This window comes from Puma concolor, chromosome B1, assembly GCF_028749965.1.
Source record: "Puma concolor isolate L17-30 chromosome B1, mPumCon1.1.hap2, whole genome shotgun sequence".
Classification (NCBI taxonomy): Eukaryota; Metazoa; Chordata; class Mammalia; order Carnivora; family Felidae; genus Puma; species Puma concolor.
In genome coordinates, this window is record NC_141670.1 from 144,386,240 (window position 1) to 144,412,370 (window position 26,131).

Below are 26,131 nucleotides of genomic sequence, written 5' to 3' on the forward strand. Positions count from 1 at the left end.
GTTTGAGACCCACATGGGGCTCTGCACCGACAGTGCAGAGCCTGCTTGGGATTCTCTCTCTTCCTCTCTGCCCCTGTCTCACTCATGCTCTCTCTCACAAATAAGCTTAAAGGCAATTAGGCTGGAAAGGTGTACATGGCTGCCATGAGGGATGAAGCTGAGAAGGGAGCAGGGATCAAATCAAGCAGGGTCTTGTAAGCCTTGGTAAGCAGTTTGAACTTGATGCAAAGGAACAATGTGAAGCCATTAAGGATTTTAATCAAAGAAAGGATATAATCAGTGTGGGTTTTTTGAAGCTCATTCTTTATTCTGTTAATACCCTAATAACTCAAATCTATTTTAAAAGGAAAAAATGGAAACTACAGATACGCATTATTAGACAGAAAAACATAATATCAGCACTCAGAACTAACCATCAGACAATAAATAACAAGCAGCCTATCTCAATTAACTCTTGCTGTATATAACAAACCACCCCAAAACCTAGTGGCTTAAAAAAATTCATTGTTTTCATGAGTCTGTGGATTGAGTGGGATGAGCTAGGTGGTTCCTTGGCTCTGTGTGTTGTAGCCGAGGACACCTGTGCAAGTTGCATTCAGCCGGAAGCTTAGCTAACACTAGAACATCCAAGATGACTTCTCATCCTCAAGAAGCACCTCTCTCCACCTGGCCTCTCCTCTTTCAGTAATCTAACCCAAGCTTCTCTGCAGCATGGTGGCTGGCCTCCAAGAAGGATAAAAGGGAAGCTGCCAGTCTTCTTAAAGCCTTAGGGTTGGACATACACTGAAATTCTTCCACTGCACTTTGGTAAGCAAAACCAGGCACGAGGCCAGCTGAAATTCAAGGGGAACAGACTCCACCTCTTGATGGGAAAGAGCAGCATGTATGCATAGGGATGGAAAGAATCATTAGCTATTAGGAAACTATCTACCACACAACCTGATTTGCTAAACACAAAAACAGTAAGTTGTTGACCAATTTCTGGTACAAATAATTAGAAACACTTGGTTCAAAAGTGACAAATGCAAAGTACATGGTCTTTGTCCATGTAAGAACCTGGTAAAATGGGTTGCCTAAAAAAAATTAAAAAAAAAAAAAAAAAAGAGTTGCCTAAATAAGCTAGCAATTTGTATGTGCACAGGGGAAGGTGGGAGGCAAGGGGGAACATCATGTTAGAACTTAGTGTTGAAAGAAAAGGAATTGAAGGGAAAAGTCAAATCTTTGACAAAAAAAAAAATCAAAAAAACACTGGTTAAAATTGTCATGAATTCTACAACCAATGCCTCTATAGTTGACCTGAATATTAACTGAGTGTGACAGGTGATTAAAACATGTTATTTGTTCAATCTCTCTTCCTGAGGGCCAAATGGGTGGAGACCAGGGAACCAGGCAATGATACAGCAGCATGAGGCAGCAGAAGCAATGAAGTATGCATGCCACATCCTAGGAGATGACTAAGATCTTGTAGTGACTCTGCTGTACAGGGTTAAGTACAGGGTTCAACCAAGCCAGTGGCAGAAAAGAGGAGACAGAGTAGTACGAAGAGCTATACAGTATAAATGAAATCATATAAATGGAAACCTCCAGTAAAGAGGTAGGAGGAGATGTGGATATCCCTTAAGTTTCCAACTTGAGTAAATGGAATACCTATTCACCAAGATAAACATACAGGAATAGCAGGTTTGGGAGTATTCAAAAACTTGCAATTGGGGTGGCCAGTTGTGAAAAAACAAGGTGGGAGCTCAGTAAAGACGGCTAGACCAAACGTACTGAAAGCCAGAAAGGGAACAGATGAAACCATGTGTGCAAATTCACAGTAAGAGCATCTAGTAAGAAAAGCAGTGAAATCCTGAACTGAATGAAGAGGGTTGTGAGATTTAGAAAACCACCAATACCTTTTATGTTTCAACAAATCAAAATCTGAAAGCAGAATATATTGTCTATTACCCAAATTACCTAAGGAGAAGGTTATCCTCAAGCCAAGAGTCACCCCTAGGAGGGTTAGGAAAACATGGCCCTATCTTATCTCCAAGGGAGAAGAGGTATTAGTATTAAATGAAAACCACATTAGTAGATCTGATTTTCTAACCAACTAGAGAAAACAAGTCTGCAAAATTAACTAGACGGGTAACATATGCTCCTACACACACACACACATACACACATGCCATGACTTTCAAAACAAGCCTAAGTCTTGGAAAAAGAGGTCCAAAGAGCCAGAGGCTGGCAGGGTCAGTCATAATAACACCCCTCGTGTTTACTTGCCAAGCAACCTTCTGATTAGAATTTGGCGTGTCTGCAGAAAGAAAACTATCGATCTCCCAACCTGAGTATTCCAGTGTACTTGATACCTGTTGCCTTTCGCTATAAATTAATAGGCATTCAGGTCAATACATCACTCTTTTGTTTCATATAAGTCCACCCCAGAGAGCGGTCAATTCTCGAGTGACAGATTTGCTTTCAGTATCTCCAAGGCTGAGGGCCAAACTGTGATGAAGAAATATTACCTAGAGGACTTCTGGTAACCAGATAGACAGCTTACCTTGGAGGCACTCCAGCCTCACTTCAAGCCTTCCCACTGAAATACAGCAAGCACTTTTTCTTTTTGCCAAAAAAATTAAGATAAGATTGCAGACGAAGAGTATAATTCATTAATCTTTTTATTTTGAGTTGTAATCTATCATTACTTCAAAAAGATTCACTTCAGAAAACATCCAATGGATGTTGACTGACCATTTAAAAAGTCATCAATGTATTATTTAGAATAACAGAATACACAATAAATTATATTTACATGCAATGACTAGACTACCACACACACAAGGTAAAAAAATACAGTATTTTTATGTACATTTTTAAAGATTTACATTTTCATATACAATTTATAAAGTTAAAAAAAATTCTCTGTACAAAATCCCAAGTGTACAGAGTTTGTAAATCCCTATTCTCATGGCTGTACCACCACACAGATATGCTTAAAACTAGAATGCTACAAACACTTAACTTTTTTTTTTTTTTTTACTTCATGTTCAGTCTTGGCACCCATACACTAATACCAATATTTTTAAAACGTGAATTATAAAGGGAATAAAACATAATCATGCAGACTTTTTTTAATATGAAAATGAAATAAAATATGCTACAAAGATCAACATTTATCATTCCAGTTACCTATAGTTCTCTTCAACTTCCTGTACTGCTTTCATATAGATGCATGCATAACTAATAGATTATGGATTGTTTTAATAACATTAAAATAATACTATAGTCTGACAATACTTAGGCATTAGAAATGCAACTATCTAACAACCCTAGCCTGCCAATGATTTCTGCTTTAGCAGAAACCTCAATTAACACATTATATACTAAAATTCACAGAAATGTCACTATTATAATTCCTAAGTTTATAGAGTCTGCATCAGAGAGTAAGTGATCATTTAGAAAACAACAAAGCAACAAAAAAAGTTGTCTGACATTTAAGAGTATATTCTCTGTTCTGAGAATGGAAAGTACGGGAGATCTATGATAAACCATTAAAGGATTATCCAATGTCCCTGCTGAGGAAGCACTTTTATGCTCCCAATCTGTTTAAAGAAAGACACGTGAAGGCTTTATAAAAAGTTTAAGATAAGCTACACTATTCATCTTTAAAAATCTTCTTGAAAAGTAATAAATTGAAGGTATCAGCACCTTCCCTCCTCCCCCAAGTAGCTAAAGATCAATGAGAAAAATAAAGTGCCAATGTGTAAAACATTGTTAATTGTTTACGAGGCACTAACCCATTGGATGGCTTAGGATTAAATATGAAAATAGGCCAGATCTGATCTGAATAATAAATAGAAGGTAGGTATTCTAGTCTATGCGATTCCTGCCTAGGTGGGGGATGGACCAGAAAACTACCTACTCCCCCATTTATTGCTTTGAAACCTGTATACACACTTTAAATTCTGACACAGAACAATTACATTTCTAAGATGGAAAGCACAATGTCTGTGCCACTTTGAAGTTGAAAAAGAAAGTGCACTCTTGATCGCTGGAAGGAGAGCTGCTGAGACTCTCTTCACAACTCATATCTTCACAAGAGTCCTCACTAAAGGGAGAACAAGACACAAGAAGAAGATTCCATTATTTAGAAAATACTTAAAGGTTTTACAGGCCAAATGAAACTGCTAAATGGGTATCTTTAGTCTCAGGGTTTCTGTATCAAAATTTAAACTTTATAGAGACAAAATTTAACTTATAAGGACTTCCTAAAATGAATTGTAATCTATTGTAATCTTAGAAAATATAGATTCTAAGAGATTTAGATAAATTACCATCTGCCAAACTATTATTCTTGTACCAATTAATACATATTAGCAACTAACTACAATTCTAACCACTTTAAATCCAATAAATGGAGACTAAGGACAACATATCTTCAATCACATGGTTTTGATATCTTTCTTGCATTAACAATTGTATCCCTATTACTCTCAAATATCAAACCAAGAAACCAGTAAACTGTGAAAATAAAACTCGTTATTTCTAGATGGTAAAACAATCAAATTTAATAAAAGTATTCATTTCATGAACGAAAATGAACTCTGAGCAAGACAATGGCATCTGACAAAACTGTAAAAATATCTACATAAGTCTGCCACATTAGTGGCGGTGGTTCCCTCTCTTTTCTGGTCATTTAACCCACAGCACCATATTAGGAATCCATACTAACCCTGAAAAGCTGGTAAAGCCATTTCAGGTTTTGTTTGTTCTTAAACTAGATTTCAGAGAGCAAGGGAGATGTGAAACAACCAGTTTTCAAAAAGGGAGGCAATGAAACAAGTCATACTGAGAAAGACAAATACTGTATGATCTCACTTCAGTGTGGAATCTAAGAATGAAAAAAACAAAAACCAGAACTCATAGATGCAGAGAACATATTGGTGGTTGACAGAGGGAGGGATAAAATAGACGAAAGTGGTCAAAAGGTACAAACTTCCAGTTACAAGTCCTGGAGATGGAATACAGAGCATCATCTTTTGCTTTTTTTAATAACGAAAAAAAAAAGGGAGGGGGGGAAGTTGGGAGCATATCACTAAATCCTCACCTATTTTAATAAAACTATCTCTAGCTAATTTTCTCAGCTGAAGAGATGATGCTATTGGCTTTCTCTAATACTGTGTAGTATTGCCAGGTTCCATTTTGAGTGTAGAATCAGTGTTACTTCCTCTGAGGAGGTCTAATTTGTCAAGGAACCTGCTTACCTTTCACTTTCATCAAAACAACCCCCTTCTGGTATTGTTGGCAGCTCAGGAACACTATAGTAGCTGTTGTGGAGGTTCTGGGCTGTGCGCCTTGAAACAATCCAAACCAGTTTCTTAAGATCTGGTTTGCAACATTCAGGAGAAGAATATTCAGCTAAGCATTTAGAAACCAACTCCCTCCAGTAAATGAACTCGGTGTCATTAACCTGGAAAAAAATATTTTAACGAAGAAGTTAAATACCTCAGAATCACCTGTGATGCTTAAAATATACCGATGCCTGGCTCCCACCACCAGATATTCTTATTTGATATGGGATGTGAGCTGGACATCAAGATTTTTTTAAAGCTCCACAAGTGATTCGAATGAGCAGTCAAAATTTGATAACCGCTGATTTAAGGGAGGAGCATCACAGATACAAACAATTTACACAGAACCTAATAAAATGCTTTGCCTATTTTAAGAAAATACACTGACCTAAAAACATTAGGTCTGCTAATCAGCCAATTATTAAGTATATCCTTTAATAGCCTCAATGAAAGGAATGTAACATGATTTAGGTTTCCGTGACATAGCACTGTTTGGATTGCTAAAGACACCAGATATATGCTAATGGGGAAGTTAGCAATATGACAGAAGAGGAATTTCCCCAAAAGGGCATAGCCTCTCCACCACTGGGAAATGCCCCAATTTATTAATGAGTCAATTTTCACTTAAGATATTTCCAGATAACGTTATTATAAAAGGTTTGGATTAAAACTAGTAAGTTCATTATTTAAATGAAAGCTAGAATTCATCTGCTAAAAACAAAACACTTCACAAATACTTTTGCCACAAACAGAAGATAATTTTATATCATCGTGGTCTCCATTTCCACCTAATCCAGCTACATCTTAACCCCTTTGCAATCTGGCTTCTACCACTAGCTTCTCTTTCTACTGACATCTCCACTAGGTATAGAATAGCCTCCTTCAATTCTTTTTATACTGGGCATCTCATCTAAATTCAATATTCCTGACCACCTCCTCATTGGTAACTTTTTTCCAACCTGACGGCGCACTTACTTGTCTCATGTACCCTCCTTCACTGGACTCTTAAGGGGAAACCACCAACACTGAAAACCCAGAGTTTCAACTGACCCCTAAACAAAGAACTCCCACAAGTTTCTTCTGGTTTCTATTATTATTTCTTCATGAGAAATTTCATATTTCAATCTCCAACTACAATTTACCTTCTGAGTTTTTATTCCAGGCTGCCAAATATCTGCTAAATATCTACCTACCTGAAAGATATACAAATACCTAAAATCAATTTGATCACAAATTAGTGTCTCTCAAGCTTCCTTCAATGGGGTCAACATTCTCCCCATCACTAGGTTCAAATCTTGGTCCTTGTCTCATTTCCATGCTTGGCTTCCAAAATCACTATTTGAGTTGGATCTCCTTACTCCTGGCTTCTGACTATCACCTAGACATTCCAACTATAAGCCAACCTTAAAATGATTCCCAAACTCTTCTAGTCCACCAACCTTCTGGCCACAAGCCTCTGCTACCCAAACTTTCATTGTCTAAGATTTTTTTGGTTCAATGAGACTCCCAGTCATAGTGCCTCTCACAGTCTGCCCTGCCTCTGTGCTAACAGAACCCTGAGGCACTCCTTTTAGTACTAACACCCTTTACTGAAAACTTATTGAGCTGGCTTAAAGAGGTTTAAAAAGAAAAACACTGTTGAAGTTATTTTGGTAATGCTACTAATGGGATAATGATTCAGCCCTACAGATGTAACGGGCTGCCATTAGTATATTTACTAAGTCTATTTCCTAGTATGTATTTTTGAATAATCTGCATGTTGCACTGCAGAACACTGTTATCAATAAGTGAGAATACCAGAGAAGATACAACATCTGAACATAGAAAGAAGCTAGGGTAAGTGATCAGGTTCCCTTCCAGTTTAATACTGTCTGGGTCAGAGCTGCATTTTGAGAACGTCAACACATGAGGTACAAAACAAAAGTGGAAAAGGTAAAAGGCCCATAAGGTTATTATTTAATGTTTAAATCACCACAGGGGTAAAAAACTGATAAATTAGGTAACAAGTCTGCTTTAAAGAATAAGAACTGAAGATCAATTACCTTGGAATGTTTTTTAACAAGCAGAAGAATTTCCAGTAATTCAATGGATTTCAAAGTTTCTACTTCCAAATTGAGAAGGCACAAAGCTAACACAGATGGCTATTAAAAAAAAAAAAAGAAAAAAATATTTTTTTAAAAAATTAAAAACAGAAACAGCGAGACCTATGTAAGCAAGAAATCAACTTACTTTTGCTTTTGAAAAGGTAAGTCGGCAGTTGCAAGCTTTCAGTTGAGCTTCTAGTTTATCTAGACTCAGTATTTCTTTCCTATACAATGAAAAGGTAGGACAAAATATTTACTTATTAAACTTCCAAAGACTTAAATGATTCTAAAAACTTGCTGTTGAAAATCCAAGTTGAAAGTTTAGAAAAGTAAAAATATAAACTTCACTGACATTACAACTGTTAGCTACAGGAACGCTAAAGCACAAAATTTTTACTTTTAATCCCACTGACCTTTCTGATGTATGACACAGTACGATAGTATGGTATAAGTGCAAAAAGTTTAAGGCAGTAGTAGCTTCCAATTCATAGTGCAATTTTTCTGAAATAATTTTTTCCATCCGTTTTATGTCAGAAGCAGTACATTTACATTGACTGATCCGGATTACGTCATGAGTGGATGGAATATTGCATTCTTCTTCAACTATTCTAGCAGCCAGCAAAAAACAACAGACTCCAATGCAAGACAAATGTTTAGGTTTCACCTGAAAAGCAAAGAACAAAAAGCTTCTTCTAACAACTGTCACTCTGATTCAGTAAAGCCGACACTTAATATGATGATGTCCCTAACTCTTAAGACAGAACACAATCTGTTACCAATACTTTACCCTTATTCACAATTATAATTAATCATTTTTACATTTTAAACTGACTTAACTTCCTCTTTTTTAAAAGGCATTTTAAGCATTTAAATTAAGTAATTTAAATGCAAATTTAACAGCTAGGTTTCTAACACTGAATTATACTTTGTATTTCAAACATGAAATTCCTAATAGTGCAATCTCCCCCAAAATAAATTAAGCCTTTCAACTCCAAGAAAATATATACTTCTTTGAATATAAAAATAATACGTGTAACTTATTTTTTTATCTTCTTCTCTACTTATCTTTAAATATCATCCTACATTTCAGTGCAAATTTGCCCAAGAGAAATATTGCATCAGTTGTGCAGAACAGAGCATATGTAAAAGCTGCCATGGACAGATGGCTGCCCTTTTCTTTTCAGTGCCCTGAAAACTGACCCAGCAGCTGACAGCAATCCTATTGGCAGAAGAATTGCCACATTTTTCTAACAGTAGCTGGTTAATAAGACTATGGTTCCCCGCTTTGAAAAGACTTCTCACAGGGAAGGCAGTAGGTCACCTTTAACATACTGCTATACTTGAATTTATGTTTCAGTATTAAAAATACCTAAGCTCCAACAGAAAATGTGATGAAAGATGAAAATGTGAAAACCTTATTTTGAGAATTATATACGTATATAGGGAATACCTAAAAACAGTGTTCTTCATTTTATCACGTCTGCAAAGAGAAGGCATAGAAGAGGTACAGCAAAACCAAACTTAAAATCCAACACAGTTAATTCTGTAATCTCTTAACCTGGCACTAAAGATCACAATTCCAATTAAAAATGTTTATGCACAGTGACATAATTACATTCACTTGTCAAACATTTATCGAACCTCTGTATCCTAGGCACTGTGCTGTGCACCAGGTTTAGAAATATAAAGATATAGGGACGCCTGGGTGTCTCAGTCGGTTAAGCGTCCAACTCTTGATTTTGGCTTAGCTCATGATCTCATGGGTTCCTGAGTTCAGGGCCCTGCACTGGGCTCCATGCTGACAGTATGGAGCATGTTTGGGATTCTGTCTCTCTCCCCTCTCTGCTCTTTCCCTGCTCGTTCTCGTTCTCTCTCTCTCTCAAAAACAAAACAAAACACACACACACACACACACACACACTAGTTAAATACCTTCATAAGAGCCAAGAATCTGTCCAAAATATTGACAGCCAGGACAAAAGTTTCAGTGCAAGATCCAAAAAAGTTGGTTAAACTCCTTAAATCTTCTACTTTGGCATTTCTCAATCTTGGACACAAAGTGTTATCATCCTGAAATAAAAACCAAGAGCCAAAGTTATGACTTTCTTAGAACTAGATAAATACACATAATTAGATTCAAATAGAGTAATTTTTTCCCTTAACCTTTAAGAATATGGGGGGAAAGAGTGGAATCATTTAATGCTACAAACCTTTTCAGGTACAAAATATGTATACCTATCACTGCTTTTTTAAAATCTACATTACAGAAGAGCTTCAGAAAACTGTTGTCACTTCCAGGGGTTATAGCAAATATAACTCCCTTGTAATGGAGATAGTTAGATTTTTGTTTTTTCTAATAAAGAAAAGGCCCTACTATGAAGTATTTCACGGGCAAAGGCTATTTCCACAACGGAACTACTCAATTACGACGTTGAGTCTCTCCCCCCCCCCCCCCCCACCCCAGAAGCTGCAGGTTGGAGGTACCACATTTGAAGAAACACTTCTCGAGGGTCAGTATCACTCTCGTGCATAAGATTGTAAGATTTATCTTAGTACTCTAGAAAGACAAAATTTTATCTTAAGAAACTTTGCAGCCTTTAATCTTGATTCAACTTAAAAGTTATCCTTTTCCAAGCCCTATCAGCTGTTTGAGCAAGACATCTTTTCTGGGAGCTTACCTCCGGTGTAGCCTCGATCAAGCTCAGCCCTTTTTCTCGAGGTTGGAATCTCTGTTCCTGTTCTAAATAGAGGTTCAACAATCCGAAGAGCTGGACCCCTTCACGACCCGCCAAATACTCTGCCCCTAAATCCTTCATCTGCAGCAAAGACACCACGCACAGTTAGAGTAGGTATTCTGGGGAGGGGGTGGGGAGTGGGCAAAAAAAGAGCTGGGGTCAATACCTCAAGCTAGAGACGCCCCAGCACACCCTAGGTAGGAGCGGATGAGGGGATCAGTCACGTCCTCCAGAACCCCGGCGCAATCCTCCCCCACCGCCAGGGAGGTGTGGCAGGAGGAGGGGCCGCGCTGTCGTCCGCCGGCCAGCGCTGGGTCAGACCGGCCAGCCCCAGCCTCCCCGAGGTTTCACAAACCGGAAACTGCCCTGGAGCGGCAGTGTCCGTCCGCCCTACCTGAAGCCGTGGGGGGGAGGGGCTTCTGCCCGCGGAAAGCACCCGGGGAACCTAAGGCAGCGGGTCTTGGGAGTGGGCGCTTTACACAATAAGGGGGAGGGGAAAGAAAGTCTCGCGACTGAACAAAGAACCGGAGGGAGGAGACTCCCGAGCCCCGCCTCTCCCGGGGAGCCCAGCTCCTGAAGCCCCTCTCGCTGGAGTTCAGCCCCCAAGCCTTCTCATCTGCTTCGGCAGCGCCTATCCCCGCTCCACCCGAGTGGCAAGACCCCGATCCGAGAGAGCGGTGGGGTGGCGTGGCCCACCCAGTCGGGGGACAGAAGTCCAGCCCACCCCATGCCTGGACATCACCCGTCCATCCACTGATCCCAGGTTCCTCAACCGTGCTGAGCCCTGGGGCTGTCAATCCAGGAAGCACCACCCCAGCGAGCCCCCGTGACAAAATGGGGGTGGGTTGCAACTAAAGAATTGTCTTCAGCCTCCTCGACTCACCACTCCTCCTTCCAACATCTTTCCGTCTCCAGTGCTCACTCCCCCGGAGCAGGGCTGAGGGCAGGACCGGAGTCGCTCCAGGGCCGATTGGGTACTCCCACATCCCCCTACCACGTCCCAACCACAAACAAAGAAACCCCGCGAGCCCGGGCGAACCCACTCACCGTGCCGGAGAGGAGCCTCCACCGGCCCGCGGCGTCACGGTCCGGTGAGGACTGGGCACGGCGGGGGCGTCCGAACCTGTCTCCGGAGGTCGGGGACCCGCCGCCTCAGCGGTGCCCCCGGACCGGCATCGGACCCTTCCCCCCCCACTGCCACCTCCGCCTCGGCCTCACAGCCGGAGCTTCATCCCGCTCCCCGTGCGCCCACCCTCCGGCTGGGGCGCAGTGCCGGCCCTTCTAACCCTGGCCCTTTGCGGGCACCGCCGCCTCCACAGCGGAGGCCGAACCAAACCCCTTGTTTTTGTTTTGAGTTTTCGACGCCCCCAAGGGGGCGGGGCACGTGACTCCCCGCGGAGGGATCCGCGGCTACCGCAAAAGACTTTGAAAAAGAGTCCCACCCCATACTGCTGTCCCCAGCCGGATTTGTGCCCTCTTCAGCTCGGTTTTGCTTTGCCGAGCCATCCCTCCCTCTCGGTCCCTGGGCGGAGGGTTGAATCTGGGCGTCGGCTTTCCGCGATTGATCCGGAGAGGGGAAAGACAGGGAGTGATAGGCTTGAGAGGCGGAAGGAGACGGTTTCTGGTCGCATTGCACCTTTTAAAGGTCCCCATTTGTTTTGTTTTCGCTGTTTTGAAAAGTCCGCCCAAAGCAGCCAGCTCTCCGATTGGATACTGGTACAGAGATCAGAATGCTGAGCATCTGATGCACTCTAGAATCCGGATTGGCTAACTGATTAGCCTTTGAGTCCTCTGATTGGCTTTCGTCTTATCCGGAGCCTCTATCTTCCTTGGGGCCTTAGCAACTCTGGGGTCTGGATTGCGCATGCCTGATGGCTCCGGAGGAATTTATAGACCTTACCCCGGGGGTCTAGTCCCTCCCACCCCCACCTCCACTCGTCCTGGGGGTATGCCACTCTACGCTCTTACCTTAGAAGAGCCGTAACAGCTAGAAAACATTTATTTGTTCTGCGGGTCCACTTTACGGTAATAGTCAATCAAGTTATTATAAAATTTTGGGGGTGTTTACTGGAATATTTACAAGTAAAATGCTATCTCGTGTTCGCTTTAAAGTTTTTCCTACCAAGAGGAAAACAATGGAGATGATAAGTGAAACGAAATTGGGAAAACGTTAAGAGGTGATGAAGCTGGGAGATGGGTACAAGAGTGTTGGTTATAAGTATTCTTTTTACTTTGATGTGCCTTCAGATTTTTCCATGTACAAGAGGGGACTTAAAAAAACAACTTAATCTGTGTATGTGGATAAGGGCACATAAACTTTTAATCATTATATATCATGCCTCCAGAGGTTGTCATTGTGCTGTTGTTTTAATGAAGACTCCCAGAGGCTTCTTGGTCTCAGGCACCCATAAATTATAACTTATTGTCCATTATAATTAACGTTATTAACAGGCCACACCTCTTATGAAGCAGAGCAAAAAGGCAAAACAAAGGGTGCCTTAGGCCAGAGAAACAAACCTGCACACAGAATGTCTTTGAGAGGTGTAAGAGACTCCCTTCTAACATTTATACTTTCTTCACTTTCTCTGTCAATTTCCAGCCACAGTCAGCCAAATACACAAATCAGTAAATAGTAGGTTCTTGAGTTCTCATCTAAGAAATCAGCCCTGAGGAACAGATTCTCTTTTCTGTTCATCTGCATGTTTTCTGTGAGTTGTTTTATTACTTGTAGAATATGAGAAATCATACAACACTGCTTTAGAAGCAGATTCTCTTCTTTTCAGAGCAGCTAAGGAAGTTTAGAAATAGATCCCTATGCATATTAGAGGGGACTAGACACGAGAGTCTCCAGCACAAGAGCAACTGAGTGGAAGGGAAACTCAAAGAGCAAATCCTATTTTAGAAAAAAAATAAAATTACATTAACAGACTACTTTTAAATGATTTACAGACTGCATAATTTTGTGCAATGCCTGTGATCTTGTAAACACTATTAAAACTATTGTTTTTATTTGACATAAACTTTTTGCTGGAAATCTGTGCTGAAAAACATAAGTGAGGATATGTAACTAATATGGAAAATAAAGCTAAGATTAGAATTAAGTAGATAACAGCTCATTGTGGTATATAAGGAGGCTTCAGAGACAGAAAGCAGCTGGACAGAAAACATACATCTCAAGAGAAAGGAGAGTTTGTGGCCAAAACATGAAAACTTTTTTCAAGTAGGAGGGCAAAGATAGAAAAGGAACATAAAATAAGTGATGTGAAAGAGGAAATGTAAAATTATGTGGTAGAAGATTTTTTAAATAGAGATGGTATAAAGCAAAAGAAAGAGATCAAGAAATTGTATTTGACTTAGATCACTGTTATAAAGTTATACAAAATGTGTACTATATGATATTTCATAATTGGGTTTTTTTTTAATCTTTTATCAGGCAGCCTTTTGAATGATGAGCTGTTCTCTAAGAGTAAGACAAGAAAGCTTGGTAATCTGTGTTCAATTTCCTGCTCTCAGCAGGCTCTATTCAGTAAGGGAGAAAAGACTGATCAACTTGTCCAGTATGGAGCCCTTTACCCACCTCAATCCACTTACCTTTTTAAGATAAAGGGAATAGCAATCATCAAAAAATAGTGGACAAGTAGTTACATCATCCTCTTTTTCAAAACACCTCCTTTTAACAACAATGATATTCTGATAATGCAAGTTTTCTTTTGTTATGCTCATTTTTTTGGTTATTAATATGGCCTTCATTTTTTAATTTTAATTTTTAAATCTTTTTTTTTTTTTTTTTTTTTTTTCCAGAGAGCAAGAGTGAGCATGTGCATGATAGGGGTGGGGGAAAGGGACAGAGGGAGAGAGAGAATCTTAAGCAGGCTCCATGCTTGGTGCAGAGCCTGATGCAGGGCTTGATCCCATCACCCTGGGATCAGGACCTGGGCAGAAACCAGGAGTGAGACGCTCTACCAACTGAGCCATCCAGGCGCCCGAAGCCTTTATTTTTTAATCTTTAAAATTTTTAAATAAGTTATTTTTGAGAGAGAGGGAGAGAGAAAGAAGGGATGGGGCAGAGAGAGGGAGAGAATCCAAACAGTATCCTTGCTATAGCACAGAACCCAATGTGGGGCTCAACCCCATCAACCATGAGATCAGGACCTGAGGTGAAATCACGAGTCAGACACTTAACAGACTGAGCCACCCAGGTGTCCCAAATTTTTAACCTTTTTTAATGACAGACCTTCTCCAGGCTCCATTTGTCTGCTCTTATCACTTAAGTTTACTTTCCTGCAGCTGTGGGTCTTATTTATTTAAAAGACATTTTCCTCTAGGTGCCTTTAGGCTACCTTTCAGTGTTTCCTAAGCTTTCTTGGGGGCGACTTTCCTGCATTAGGCACGCATACAAAACAGGGAATCAGAAATCTGGCAGTTCCTGGGATGCCTGGGTGGCTCAATCTATTAAGTGTCTGACTTGGGCTCAGGTCATGATCTCATGGTTCATGAGTTCAAGCCCTGTGTTGGGCTCTGTGCTGACAGTTCAGGGGAAAAAAAAAAAAAAAAAGGAATCTGGCAGTCCCCAAAAAGGACTTTGAGGGGATTTATTTCATTACAAGATACTTGGTGTTCTACAGCGCAGTGATAGGGGTGCAGTGTGATTGGGTAATAATCTGTCCCCAATAACCCCATGAAGGTCAGACAGGGAACTTGTCCTCAGTGACATCTGAGACTGTGAAACTAGAAAGTGGGCACAGAGCAGGAAATAAACAGCACACCCACAGAAACACAGCCTTCATTCAGCGAATCCTTGACTCTTGAGGAGTGTCCTTCAAACCACTCAGCACTTAAGCTTCTACCTTGGAAATAAAATAGAGTATTTCCACGCAGCTGCTGCACTGCTTCCCTTAGTGCTTTATACTTGGACTTTCCCGGAACTTTGTAAGGCATCAGAATCCCCATACAACTTTTCTGATAATATCTTTCTTCTTACAAATGGTAGTTTTAAACAATGAATCCTAGCTTTTTATTTAACAGACATTTAATGAATATATACTAGATACCAGGCATAGAACTAGGCCTCAGGGATACAAAAATAGGTAAATAAAACACAGTCCCAGAATATGCCCAGAATATGCTGGTACATCTGAGGTGTAGGGCAAAAGCCCTAGCCGAGGGATCTGAATGCCTGACTTTGAGTCCCAGCTTTCTTTTTTAAAAAAATTTTTTAACGTTTATTTATTTTTAAGAGAGAGAGAGACAGAGTGTGAATGGGAGAGGGGCAGAGAGAGAGGGAAACACAGAATGTGAAGCAGGCCTCAGGTTCTGAGCTGTCAGCACAGAGCCTGATGGGGGCTTGAACCCACGAACTGTGAGCTGGTGACCTGAGCCGAAGTCAGACGCTTAACTGACTGAGCCATCCAGGCACCCCCTTACTTAGTAGAAATAGCACCTGAAATACCTTGAATAATGTGAATTGTACTGAACCTCAACTTTGTAATATGGAAAGAAAAATAGGAATAATCACCAGGGGTAGTTGTTTCCTCTTCTTATGTAAAGAAACATTTGTAAAAGCACTTTTACTATATCCACCTATGTATGCTGTCAGGACTTTCACAATGCTGTGACTTCTTGAAGGAAAAGAAGGGACCATCCCTAGCTTTGTCAAAGGAATCTAATAGCAAGCAGCCCTGAAAGGAAACAACCTCAGGGTGGGGACTGGTAAAGCTGACATAATGCCACACTCCCTCTTCCACTCATGCACTATTTCTGGCTCTGAGCCTTGGCTAGTTTCTGTCATTTAGGTGTTTTGTAGACCCAAACCTCCTGTTTAGATTAACCTTGCTGGCAGAACCTGGCAAAGGGGACAGGAATGCTTTCTGGAGGGAAAGGAACAGAGAAAGCATAAACTAACCTGGGGTGCCATCTTGAAGTAATTCAGGTTTTCAACCAAGTGCTCCTTTTTTTTTAAATCCGAACTTGAAGGAATGAGATGATTTTATATGCAGACAATTAATTCCTTTCTTCAAGCAATCAATAAATGAGTGAACATCTCATATATTCTGCCTTGTGACTTTTTCTCATAGACAAGCCCCCAAATCTGAAATTAGCGAATTCAACATTTACCATTTATTTACTATATATAGAACTTGTTGTTTTTGTTGTTGTCAATGTTGGAGCATGTTGTATCTTTCAGAGGGAGTGTTTATCCATGAGAGGGTTAGTGATATTCATAATACAGTTAATCCCCCAAAAGTGATGTGCTCAGCCTTGGAATTGTGGGACCTACCACACGGTAGGGACCTTCTGAAGAGACCTTTTGCCAGCCAGCCAGGTTGGGCCCTCCCAGTCCTACTATCCTGCAAGTGAGTCAGCCTTAAAAGAACTATCTCTGAAAAACCCTCGAACTCAATGCACATTTAACCTCAGTGTCCTGACTCATTACTTAGTGTCCAGAACTCTTTCTGTTACGCTAAAGTTAACTGAAATAAATGGAGTCGCTTTGACATGGCATGGAGAGATGAGTAAAGGAGCATGCAACCGATAATTTGGCAATTCTTGAAATCAGAGATGATTATCTCAAAATGGTATATCTGTCCCAAAGCAAATATATTTTAAGTGGTCCAGGCTGCATTCTGGGACATTGTACATTATTAATTACATAACACATTCTTCTTTTATGACTTGTTCCAAGAACCATAACCTAAGTCAGATATTTCCTGTCTTTTCTTGCCATCACAGCGCTCTGGGAAGTTGATACTGTCAGTAAAGAATCATTGAGGAGACATCTGTTGAATACATCGTCTTAATGCTAAGGAAGTTTTCATTTTCTGTGAAAGTAATTAGCACTTATTTTAATCTCAGATGAAAAGGCAATTGACATTTAAGGTGATATGAATAAGTAATATAAGCTTAAATTTTGCTTTTGTTATTTTAAGGTGTCTTCAAAATGAAGGATTTTTTTTTTAATTTCTAAGAAGAAAGGTTGCATAATTTCAAAGATCCTCAGGTCTGCTTAATTACATATATTATGTTTTTTAACCACACTCTGAATAAGAAATTCTGTCTACATTCAAGAACAGAACTAACTTTTTTTTTTTAGTTTACATCCAAATTACGTAGCATATGGTGCAACAATGATGTCAGGAGTAGATTCCTAAATGCCCCTTACCCATTTAGCCCATACCCCCTCCCACAACCCCTCTAGTAGCCCTCTGTCTGTTTTCCATATTTAAGAGTCTCTTATGTTTTGTCCCTCTCCCTGTTTTTATATTTTTGCTTCCCTTCCCTTATGTTCATCTGAACAGAACTAAATTTTTAAGGAGGGGTTGAAGCTTTCCAATTTAGAGGAGTTCTCTCTAGGAAAAAAGAGTAGGATTAACAATACAAAATTAGATACGAGCGTGAATGTTTATTTAAGATGAAGCAAATCAAGAAAAATTGTAAATTTTTAAAAGCTGATATATGCTAACTGGCCCAGTTACTTATTGCTGTGCAGTGAATCGCTCTAAAACTTAATGGCTTAAAATAACGATAATCTTATTATTGTCACTCACAGTTCTCAGTTGGGCTGAGCTCAGTGATGCAGTCAGTCCTTTCTCAGGGTCCTTCATGAAGTTGCATTGAGATGGTGGTTGGGGCTGGAGCCATCTTGTGGCTTGCTCCCTCACATGTCCGGAGTGGGGGCTGACTTGTGGGCTGGGCTGAGGCTGGTGGCCAGAATGCCTACATGTGTGGCCTTTCTCTGTGGTCTTTTTACTTCCTCACAGCATGGTGACAAGGCTTAAAGAAACCCAGGTGAACGCTGCGGCTCCTTTTACAAACTGCCCCTGGCAATCACATTGTTTCTATACTAGTTTCATACTGCTACTATAACAAATCACCATAAATTTAGTGACTCAAAACTACACAAATGTATTATTGTGTAGTTCTGGGGGTCAAAAATTTGAAATGAGTCTCACTAGGCTCAAATCAAGGTGTTGGCAGAGCTGTGTTCCTTCTGGAGGCTTCTATGGAAGAAACATTTCCTTGCCTTTTCCAGCTTCTTAAGACCATCACATTCCTTGGCTTGTAGCCCCTTTCTTTATCTTCAAAGCCAGTATCCCAGAATCTTCAAATCCTTCTCAACTCTGACTCTTCTGCCTTCCTTTTCCCCTTTTGAAGATCTTTGTGACCTTTCTCATTCACAGTATGAGCTGTAAAACTTCAGGGCATCATTGAAAACTAGCCATACTCATTAATTAGCTTGTCTGTTTCCTTATTGCAGAAACATATTTTGAGTTTCATGTTGTCTGTGTCAACATCAATATTTTATATCAAATCAGCAATAAATTTTTTATTAATAAACTGCTCAATGCATGGTTATAAAACTCTTTGCCAAAGTTAATGGCTTCAAACTCTCCGATTACCTCTTCATAAGATAATATTGTAATATAATTTCCTATAGAATTTTGTAAAATTTAGTCTTTCCTCAAGCATGGCTTAAAAATTAAAATAAAAAAATTGTTGCTACCTTAAGATATTTCTTTCAGTTTTATGACTCATTAGGAATATCATAATACATGAAAAAACTGGATAAAGTTTTTCTTAAATAAGACATCAATCCTAAAGTATAATATTTGCATGTTTCTAAGTTAAAAATATTAAAGTGGTATGTCCCCACATCAACTTCCCCTTAGCCAGATCCCAAAATACTGGTGGACACTCAAATACCTCCAAACACAGGAGAAAATGGTGCAGTGGAATTTGACATGGAGAGAGACAGCAGCCTTAACTGACTACAATTAAAATGTCTTCCTTTTGCAAAACTAAACAAAAAAAGGGGGGGGGGGGTCTGCTAGACCCCCACCCCCCTGCCCCGAGACCTCAGGAAGAGCCTGTGCAAGTGAGGTCCTCTAAAGCGACACAATAAATCCACATCAGCTTCACGATAAATCCACACTTAGTAATCAATAATTAACTGTCAACCATTATACCAAGTGATTTATATGTATTGACATAATTTTAATGGCTGTAACACACATAGAGGCAGAAAAAGAGGTCCAGAGAGTTTAAGTAACTTGATCCCACACCAGGTACTGGTGGATTCAGGTGGATTCAGTATGCACTAGCAGACTCCATGACCCACACTCCTTTTTTTTTTTAAGAATTTTTTTAAAGTTTATTTATTTTGAGAGAGAGAGAGAGCCAGAGGCGAGGGGGCAGAGAGAGAGAAATGGAGAGAGAATCCAGCAGGCTCTGCACCACCAGTGCAGAGAGCCCCATGAGAGGCTTGAACTCATGAACCGTGAGATCATAACCTGAGCCAAAGTCAGCCGCTTAACTGACAGAGCCACCCAAGCGCCTCTATGACCTCACATTCTTAACCACTATTTTACATAGTGATTCTGGTATCAGGAAGAAGGAGCATAAAACTCCAAATTTGGACATAAGCTTGCTCCATTTAGTGCATTTCTTCTTAAATTCATGTAAAATGGTTGCATCAGTAGTTTAGGTTAGCCTAAATCAAGGCAATTTAGATTTGGATGTTTTACTAAGAAAATTAATAATTAGCCACCTGCATACTTGTGCAATGTGTTTTTCTTTTGTTGTTATTTTTTTCTTAAATAGCAAGAAATCAGATTTTTCTCTGCCAAAGTAATCTGAAAAGAAGTTGTCCAGGGGTGCCTGGGTGACTCAGTTGGTTAAGCATCCAACTCTTGGTTTCGGCTTAGGTCATGATCTCATGGTTCATGGGTTTGAACCCTCTGTAGGGCTCTGCACTGACAGAGTGGAGCCTGCTTGGGATTCTCTCTCTTCCTTTCTCTCTGCCCCTCCTCTCTCTCTCTCAAAATAAATAAATAAACTTAAGAAAAGAAAAAAGAAATTGTCCAGATAGAGACCAGACCTACCTGGATTAACTCTTCCCTGGAATTTTGAATTAATGTGTTTCCAACAAAGAGGCCAATTGTTTGAGCACAATTTCACCACTCCAATCACAGGAAAGCCAATAAGGGAAGAAAAAAGAGGCACTTTCTCCTCTGCCTTTCTTTAGACATTGCAGGGAGATGTCTAAAGACTTAAAACATCATGTGAGAATGTCATATCAGTAGTTGGCAAATGTCCGAGCACTAGAGGGAAACTGCTGCTGTGTTCCTACTGGTCTTAATAAGGGGCTATTTTGCAGATATCTGGGCTGTTTTCCATCTTAGGATATGTAAATATTTTTTCTCTTTATAACAGAAGATTGTAATCAGCAAATACTCTGATTGCCCTACCATGGTTAGTTGTACTCTCCTCAGAACCTTCATGAGGAAGTCAAGCTCTCTAATCATTCACTGCTAAAAATAGCAGTTTTGAGCCTTACTGCCTGCGCTGGACAGAAGGAAGGTGGACCTGAGGAGGGGTAGCACAAATACTATGTGGAAGATACTTCTCTTGGCATGAACCCAGAGGTTACCAATTTACTGTGCTTATTGTGTTGTGCAATGTTTGTAAGTTTTTATGATGGACATAATATCTGATCTTCTATTTAAACACAATAGAAACTTATTGACTCATTCTGCATGAAGATTAGCCTCTAGAATATTCAGGTTTTTGTAGCCATGTGCTTTATAAATGCAGCCCACACTGCATTTTAAAATTGTTGCTGCTTCTTTGTTCAATTTAATAAACATTAACAGGGCAGCTGCTCTATAGGAGGCACAGTGGTAGAAATAAGAGATACAAAGTGGCTACGGTTAAACACTGCCCACAAGGAGCTCCCAGCCTAGTAGGGGAGAATCAAGTCTACAAATAACAATATTACTCTGTGATCTAGGACTGTACCCAAAGTATAGCAAACAAGACCTGGGAACAAGTTGTATCAAGAGGGGGAAGGGAGATTAGGTAAATACGTATATAGGACAAGATTATTGCTTGCTTCTAGAAAAGTTGCTTTTACTCTATGGCTCTATCTTCTCCATTCAACTCAGAATGTTGTATTTATTTTTAAAACTGAGCTGTTTCTGGGGCACCTGGGTGGCTCAGTCGGTTGAGCGTCTGACTTTGGCTCAGGTCATGATCTCGCGGTCTGTGAGTTCGAGCCTCACGTCGGGCTCTGTGCTGACAGCTCAGAGCATGGAGCCTGCTTCGGATTCTGTGTTTCCCTCTCTCTCTGCCCCTCCCCCACTCATGCTCTGTCTCTCTCTCTCTCTCTCTCTCTCTCTCTCTGTTGAAAATAAATAGACATTAAAAAAAAAACAAACAAAAAACTGAGCTGCTTCTGTCCTAAGAACAGATTAGGAGCCTCTGAGTTTCTCAGGTATTCATGTTGGTAGAACTTCTACCTTCAGAATGTTCTTTTAACACTGGTGTTTGTCAGGTATTTGTGATATTCATTATCTTAACTAAAACTACTTCAAATTACATTTTATGACTTATTTAGGCTAAGTCAGAATATTGCCATTCCCTATAAATGGATTCCTTTCATGTATTTTAATTATGAAGATAATAAAAACACATTAGAGAAAATATGGAAAAAGGAATCACCTATAACCAAACCATCCTACACAACTAATGTTATTGTGGTGATATAAAATCTGCTGGTCTCTTTTCTAATGTTCTAAAAAAAATTTTTTTTAATGTTTATTTTTGAGAGAGAGAGACAGCACAAGCAGGGGAGAGGCAGACACAGAATGAGAAGCAGGCTCCAGGCTCTGAGCTGTCAGCACAGAGAGCCCAACGTGGAGCTTGAACTCACGAACTGTGAGATCATGACTGGAGCCAAAGTCGGACGCTTAACTGACTGAGCCACCCAGATGCCCTTCTTTTCTGATGTTTTTAAAAAATCATACTGCTGAGGGCCCCCTGGGTGGCTCAGTTGGTTAAACGTCCGACTTTGGCTCCGGTCATGATCTCGCAGTTCGTGAGTTCAAGCCCCGCATCGGGCTTTGTGGTGCAGCCTGGAGCCTGGAGCCTGTTTCTGATTCTGTGTCTCCCTCTCTCTCTGCCCCTCCCCTGCTCGTGCTCTGTCTCTCAATAATAAATAAACATAAAAAATTTAAAAAAAAGTCATACTGCTGAAATATACATACAAGAGAGTATGTATAGTTTACACACCATTTAAAGACCGATGATAAAACAAGTGATATATCCACCACTCAAGTTAATATATATAGAATATAATCTGTACCTTTGAAGCCTCTGGATGCCTTACTGGGGTCACATCTCCCACTCTCTCTAAAAGTAGTTCTAGTACTAAATTTTCAGTTAATCATTCTCTTCCTTTAAAAAATAGATTGGTTTATGTGTATCCCTGAACAAAATATTGTTTTGTGTCTGAATTTTATGTAAGTAGAATCATATTGAATGCATTAGTCTGTGACTTCTTTTGACATTATGGTTTGTTGGTTTGTTTTCCTTTTTAAGAGAAAACCTGAATGGGAGCCCAGCCTCAGAACACTGGATGCTGTTAGCTTTTGCTGCCCTCCTGGATCAACTTTATGTTTTTGAGCTTCCTACATGTTTGCCTACAGCCATAGCAATTTTAATTGCTGGATAATGTTACATTGTATGAAAATACCACATTCTATCCATTTTACTAAGTGGATGGATTTTGGATATCTTTCCAGTTTATCACGATTATAAAAACTGCTGCAATTCATGCCTCCCCCCCCCCCGCCCCCCGCCCCACCACATCTCTTTGTACATACATCCAAGAGTTTTTCTATGTTAGATACCTATAAGTGGAATTTTTAAGCCTCAGGGCATGAGCATTTTCAACTGGATTGAGTAGCATCAATGGATTTCCTGAGAAGTTGAACTAACTTCCACTCCCATCAACTCTCTATGAGAGTTCCTGTGGTGACACATCCTCACCAACAGGTTACCTGTTTTTTGATACGTAAAAATAAAATTCAGAATGACTTACAAGTCTGTATCTTCTTTATATAAAGCTAACCACAGAGCAGATGCTCAGTAAAAATTCTCTGGTTGCTAGATTTTGGAGACTATATTCTAGAACATTCAAGACCACTATACTTAAACATACAAGTTCTATTTCCATAGATAAGAGAACGCTCTGCTTTTATTTTTAAATTAACAAATACGTACATACATAAACATATATGCAGACACATACATACACTCAAACACAATATGTAATGCTTGATTATTAACAAAAAGCATGGGGGCAAAGAAACACTATTTCTTCAGTTAAAAAAAGAGAACCTGAAATTTTTCTACCGTACACACCCACACACGTACATGCATGGTGTATATGGCACACGTGTATGTGTGTGTGTATATGTTCCTCCTTAGATATTTGAATCTGTGAATAAATGGGTTTTAAAACCTTGTAATTTGAACATAGTAGTCCATTTCACATGTTCCTCATTTGAAACCACTGATTAGAGGTTCTCAAATTGTGTAGAAATCAAATTAAAAATACATAGTTTAGAGGCACCTGGGTGGCTCAGTCGGTTGAGCATCTGACTTTGGCTCAGGTCATGATTCCACAGTTTGTGAGTTCCAGCCCCGCATCAGGCTCTTGCTGATAGCTCAGAGCCTGCAGCCTGCTTCAGATTCTGTGTCTCCCTCTCTCCCTGTCCCTCCCCCACTCATGCTCTGTCTCTCTCTCTCAAAAATAAATAAACATTAAAAAAAAAAAACCCAAAACATAGTTTAGGGGCACCTGGGTGGCTCAGTCAGTTAAGTGTCTGACTTTGGCTCAGGTCATGATCTCACGGTTTATGAGTTCAAGCTCTGCATCAGGCTCCGTATCAATAGTGCAGAACCTGCTTGGGATTCTCTCCCTTTCTCTCTGCCCCTCCCCGCTGATGTGGTCTCTCTCTCTCTCTCTCTCTCTCTCTCTCTCTCTCTCTCTCTCAAAATAAACTTAAAACAAAATAGATACAGAGCTCCTGGGAGGCTCAGTCGGTTAAGGGTCCGACTCTTGGTTTCCGCTCAGGTCGACATCCCAGTTCCTGGGATGGAGCACTATGTCGGGCTCAGAGCTGCCAGTGCAGAGACTGCTTCTGATTCTTTCTCCTTCTCCCTCTGCCCCTTCCCCACTTGCAAGCTCTATCAAAATAAACATTTTTTTTTAAATTAAATAATTTAAAAATACACAGTTTAAAGTGATCTTAATAAAAAAATATGACTCTATCCAAGAAGAAATAGTTTTGGTGAATTACTTGAAACTCTAAATTTACTGTTTCTCTATATCAGATTTTCATCCTCCTGCCATTGCTGCCAATTTAAAACCAAGTTTATTTAAAAATATGTATCTTTTATTCATCTGTCAATACAATCAATTTCAACTTAAAACTTTGGTAATTTTAAAGCTAAAGACAGTGGATTCATGCAATTTTGACATATTTCAAAATCAGAATATAAAAATTTTAATGATAGTTGTAAAAAAATAAAGCCATTTCTTACTAGTTAAATACATGATTCTTATCTAAAGTTTAAATGACTACTAAGTGATAATACATTACAAGGAGTAAGACAATTGCCTTTGTTATCTAATAATTTTGAGAATTATTAGAAAATCAATACTTTTCAGATACTTCAACTGCACAGAAGTTGTGTTTTACCAGTCAGGAAAGATAATGAAGTAAGCAGCAGAGAATATAAGCTTTCTAGTATCACACCTGATGAATTGTATTGGATCTCATATTTAAAGTAGTATATATTCTAATTTTCACTGATAACACTTCATTCATGTTTTTAATTTTTCATTAAATAAAAATGGAGTGGCTGGGCCTGATAGGGCCTGAGTAATCTGGGTAATTATGAAATCTACATTATACTTTGTACTGCATAGACTTTAATTTCACAATAAGTATGCATATGCCTGACCTCAGCTGTCTAATAGTTGAAAGATCCTGAAACCTCTAACCATCACACTTAGCTCTGAATATTGTCCCTGACACCTACTAGCTGAGTGATCTCTCAGAGTCTCCATTCCCACATTTGTAAAAACAGAAAATAACTCCTGACTATCTTAGAAAACTGTCTGGGAAGATTAGGTGAAAGAACGTATATAAATGCCATTAGTAAAACATAAGATGCTAAACAAATGTAAATTGTTGTTGTTGTTATTGTTATCATTATTATTGTTTTGGGGGGTTCAAACTCCAGTTTTATTGTTTAATATCTCTATGACTTATATGGCAAGTGACTTAACTTTTTAAAGCCTTTTTTCTTATCTGAAAATATCAGTTTTATGAGGATTAAATGAAATAATACATATGGCGAGCTTAAGCACAGAGCAGATGGTGAAGACTTAGCAAAGGTAACTGTTACTTCTTATTGTAACTTATTACCATATCAGGAGAATAATTGCTTGAGTCATTCTTCCAATAATCATAATAGATAATACTGAACTGTCCATATGGTCGATGACCTGCACGTTAGAGAGATCTGATTTGGACAGCACCCAAGCCAAAGCAAAGAAACAGATGTTTTCTCTCTATAGAGCTAACCTGCCATTATGAGAACTGACCCTTGTTCTTATTAGTTAACTGGCTGAATCAACCTGGACATAAACTATGTAAACAAATTTCATATGCCAAGAATATTGTTGCAAAGCCCAAGGATCAACATCACTATAATTTGATGACTATTACACTCATAAAATGTTTAGATAAAAATTAATATTGCTTGTTTACTTCATACAAGGACAATTCAATCATGGCCTATTTCTTTCTTATTCAAGATACAATTCTGTACTCTGTCCTTCCTTATTGCCCATTTCTACAACCAAATGACTTGGGCTGTCTCTTCCCAGTTGTCTTTTTTCCATGGTTTTTGAGAGGTGGACAAAATGGGTATCTATGGAGAAAAGCCACGTGCTACTTCTCACAGGCTTAATTCACTTTCCCCTCCAGCCTTTGAGGTCAGACATCTCCAAGAAGTTTATGACCCAAATTCAGGTCAGCCACGTGCCAGGGAAAGCAGACAGCTGTATGGGACAATTCTGGCTCCAAATGATGCTAACCCTTTATGTTATTCCATTAAAAAAAAATAA

At 39.5% G+C, this 26,131-nt stretch overlaps 1 protein-coding gene and 1 long non-coding RNA gene across 5 annotated transcripts in view; one reads left to right on the forward strand and one right to left on the reverse strand.

The window, feature by feature from the left end:
• Positions 1–2,642: 2,642 nt before the first annotated feature.
• Positions 2,643–26,131, reverse strand: part of CCNG2 (cyclin G2) — a 65,196-nt gene continuing 41,707 nt past the window's right edge. The window contains exons 1-9 of one of the 4 annotated variants that reach the window (XM_086704819.1): positions 11,200–11,506; positions 10,319–10,345; positions 10,096–10,233; positions 9,350–9,487; positions 7,831–8,081; positions 7,563–7,641; positions 7,376–7,474; positions 5,247–5,452; positions 2,643–4,090 (exon numbers count right to left, since the gene is read on the reverse strand). In XM_086704819.1, coding sequence (XP_086560945.1) covers positions 3,970–4,090; positions 5,247–5,452; positions 7,376–7,474; positions 7,563–7,641; positions 7,831–8,081; positions 9,350–9,487; positions 10,096–10,233 — 1,032 coding nt within the window. In that variant the 5' untranslated portion in view covers positions 10,319–10,345; positions 11,200–11,506 and the 3' untranslated portion in view covers positions 2,643–3,969. Of the gene's footprint in view, positions 4,091–5,246; positions 5,453–7,375; positions 7,475–7,562; positions 7,642–7,830; positions 8,082–9,349; positions 9,488–10,095; positions 10,272–10,318; positions 10,346–11,199; positions 11,507–26,131 lie in introns of those variants that run through there. The other 3 variants (XM_086704820.1, XM_025922295.2, XM_086704821.1) reach the window with 3 other exon arrangements.
• LOC147581913 (uncharacterized) lies at positions 11,878–23,031 on the forward strand. The gene is made up of 2 exons (XR_015250397.1): positions 11,878–12,177; positions 22,528–23,031. It is a non-coding gene; the product is annotated as an uncharacterized LOC147581913 (long non-coding RNA).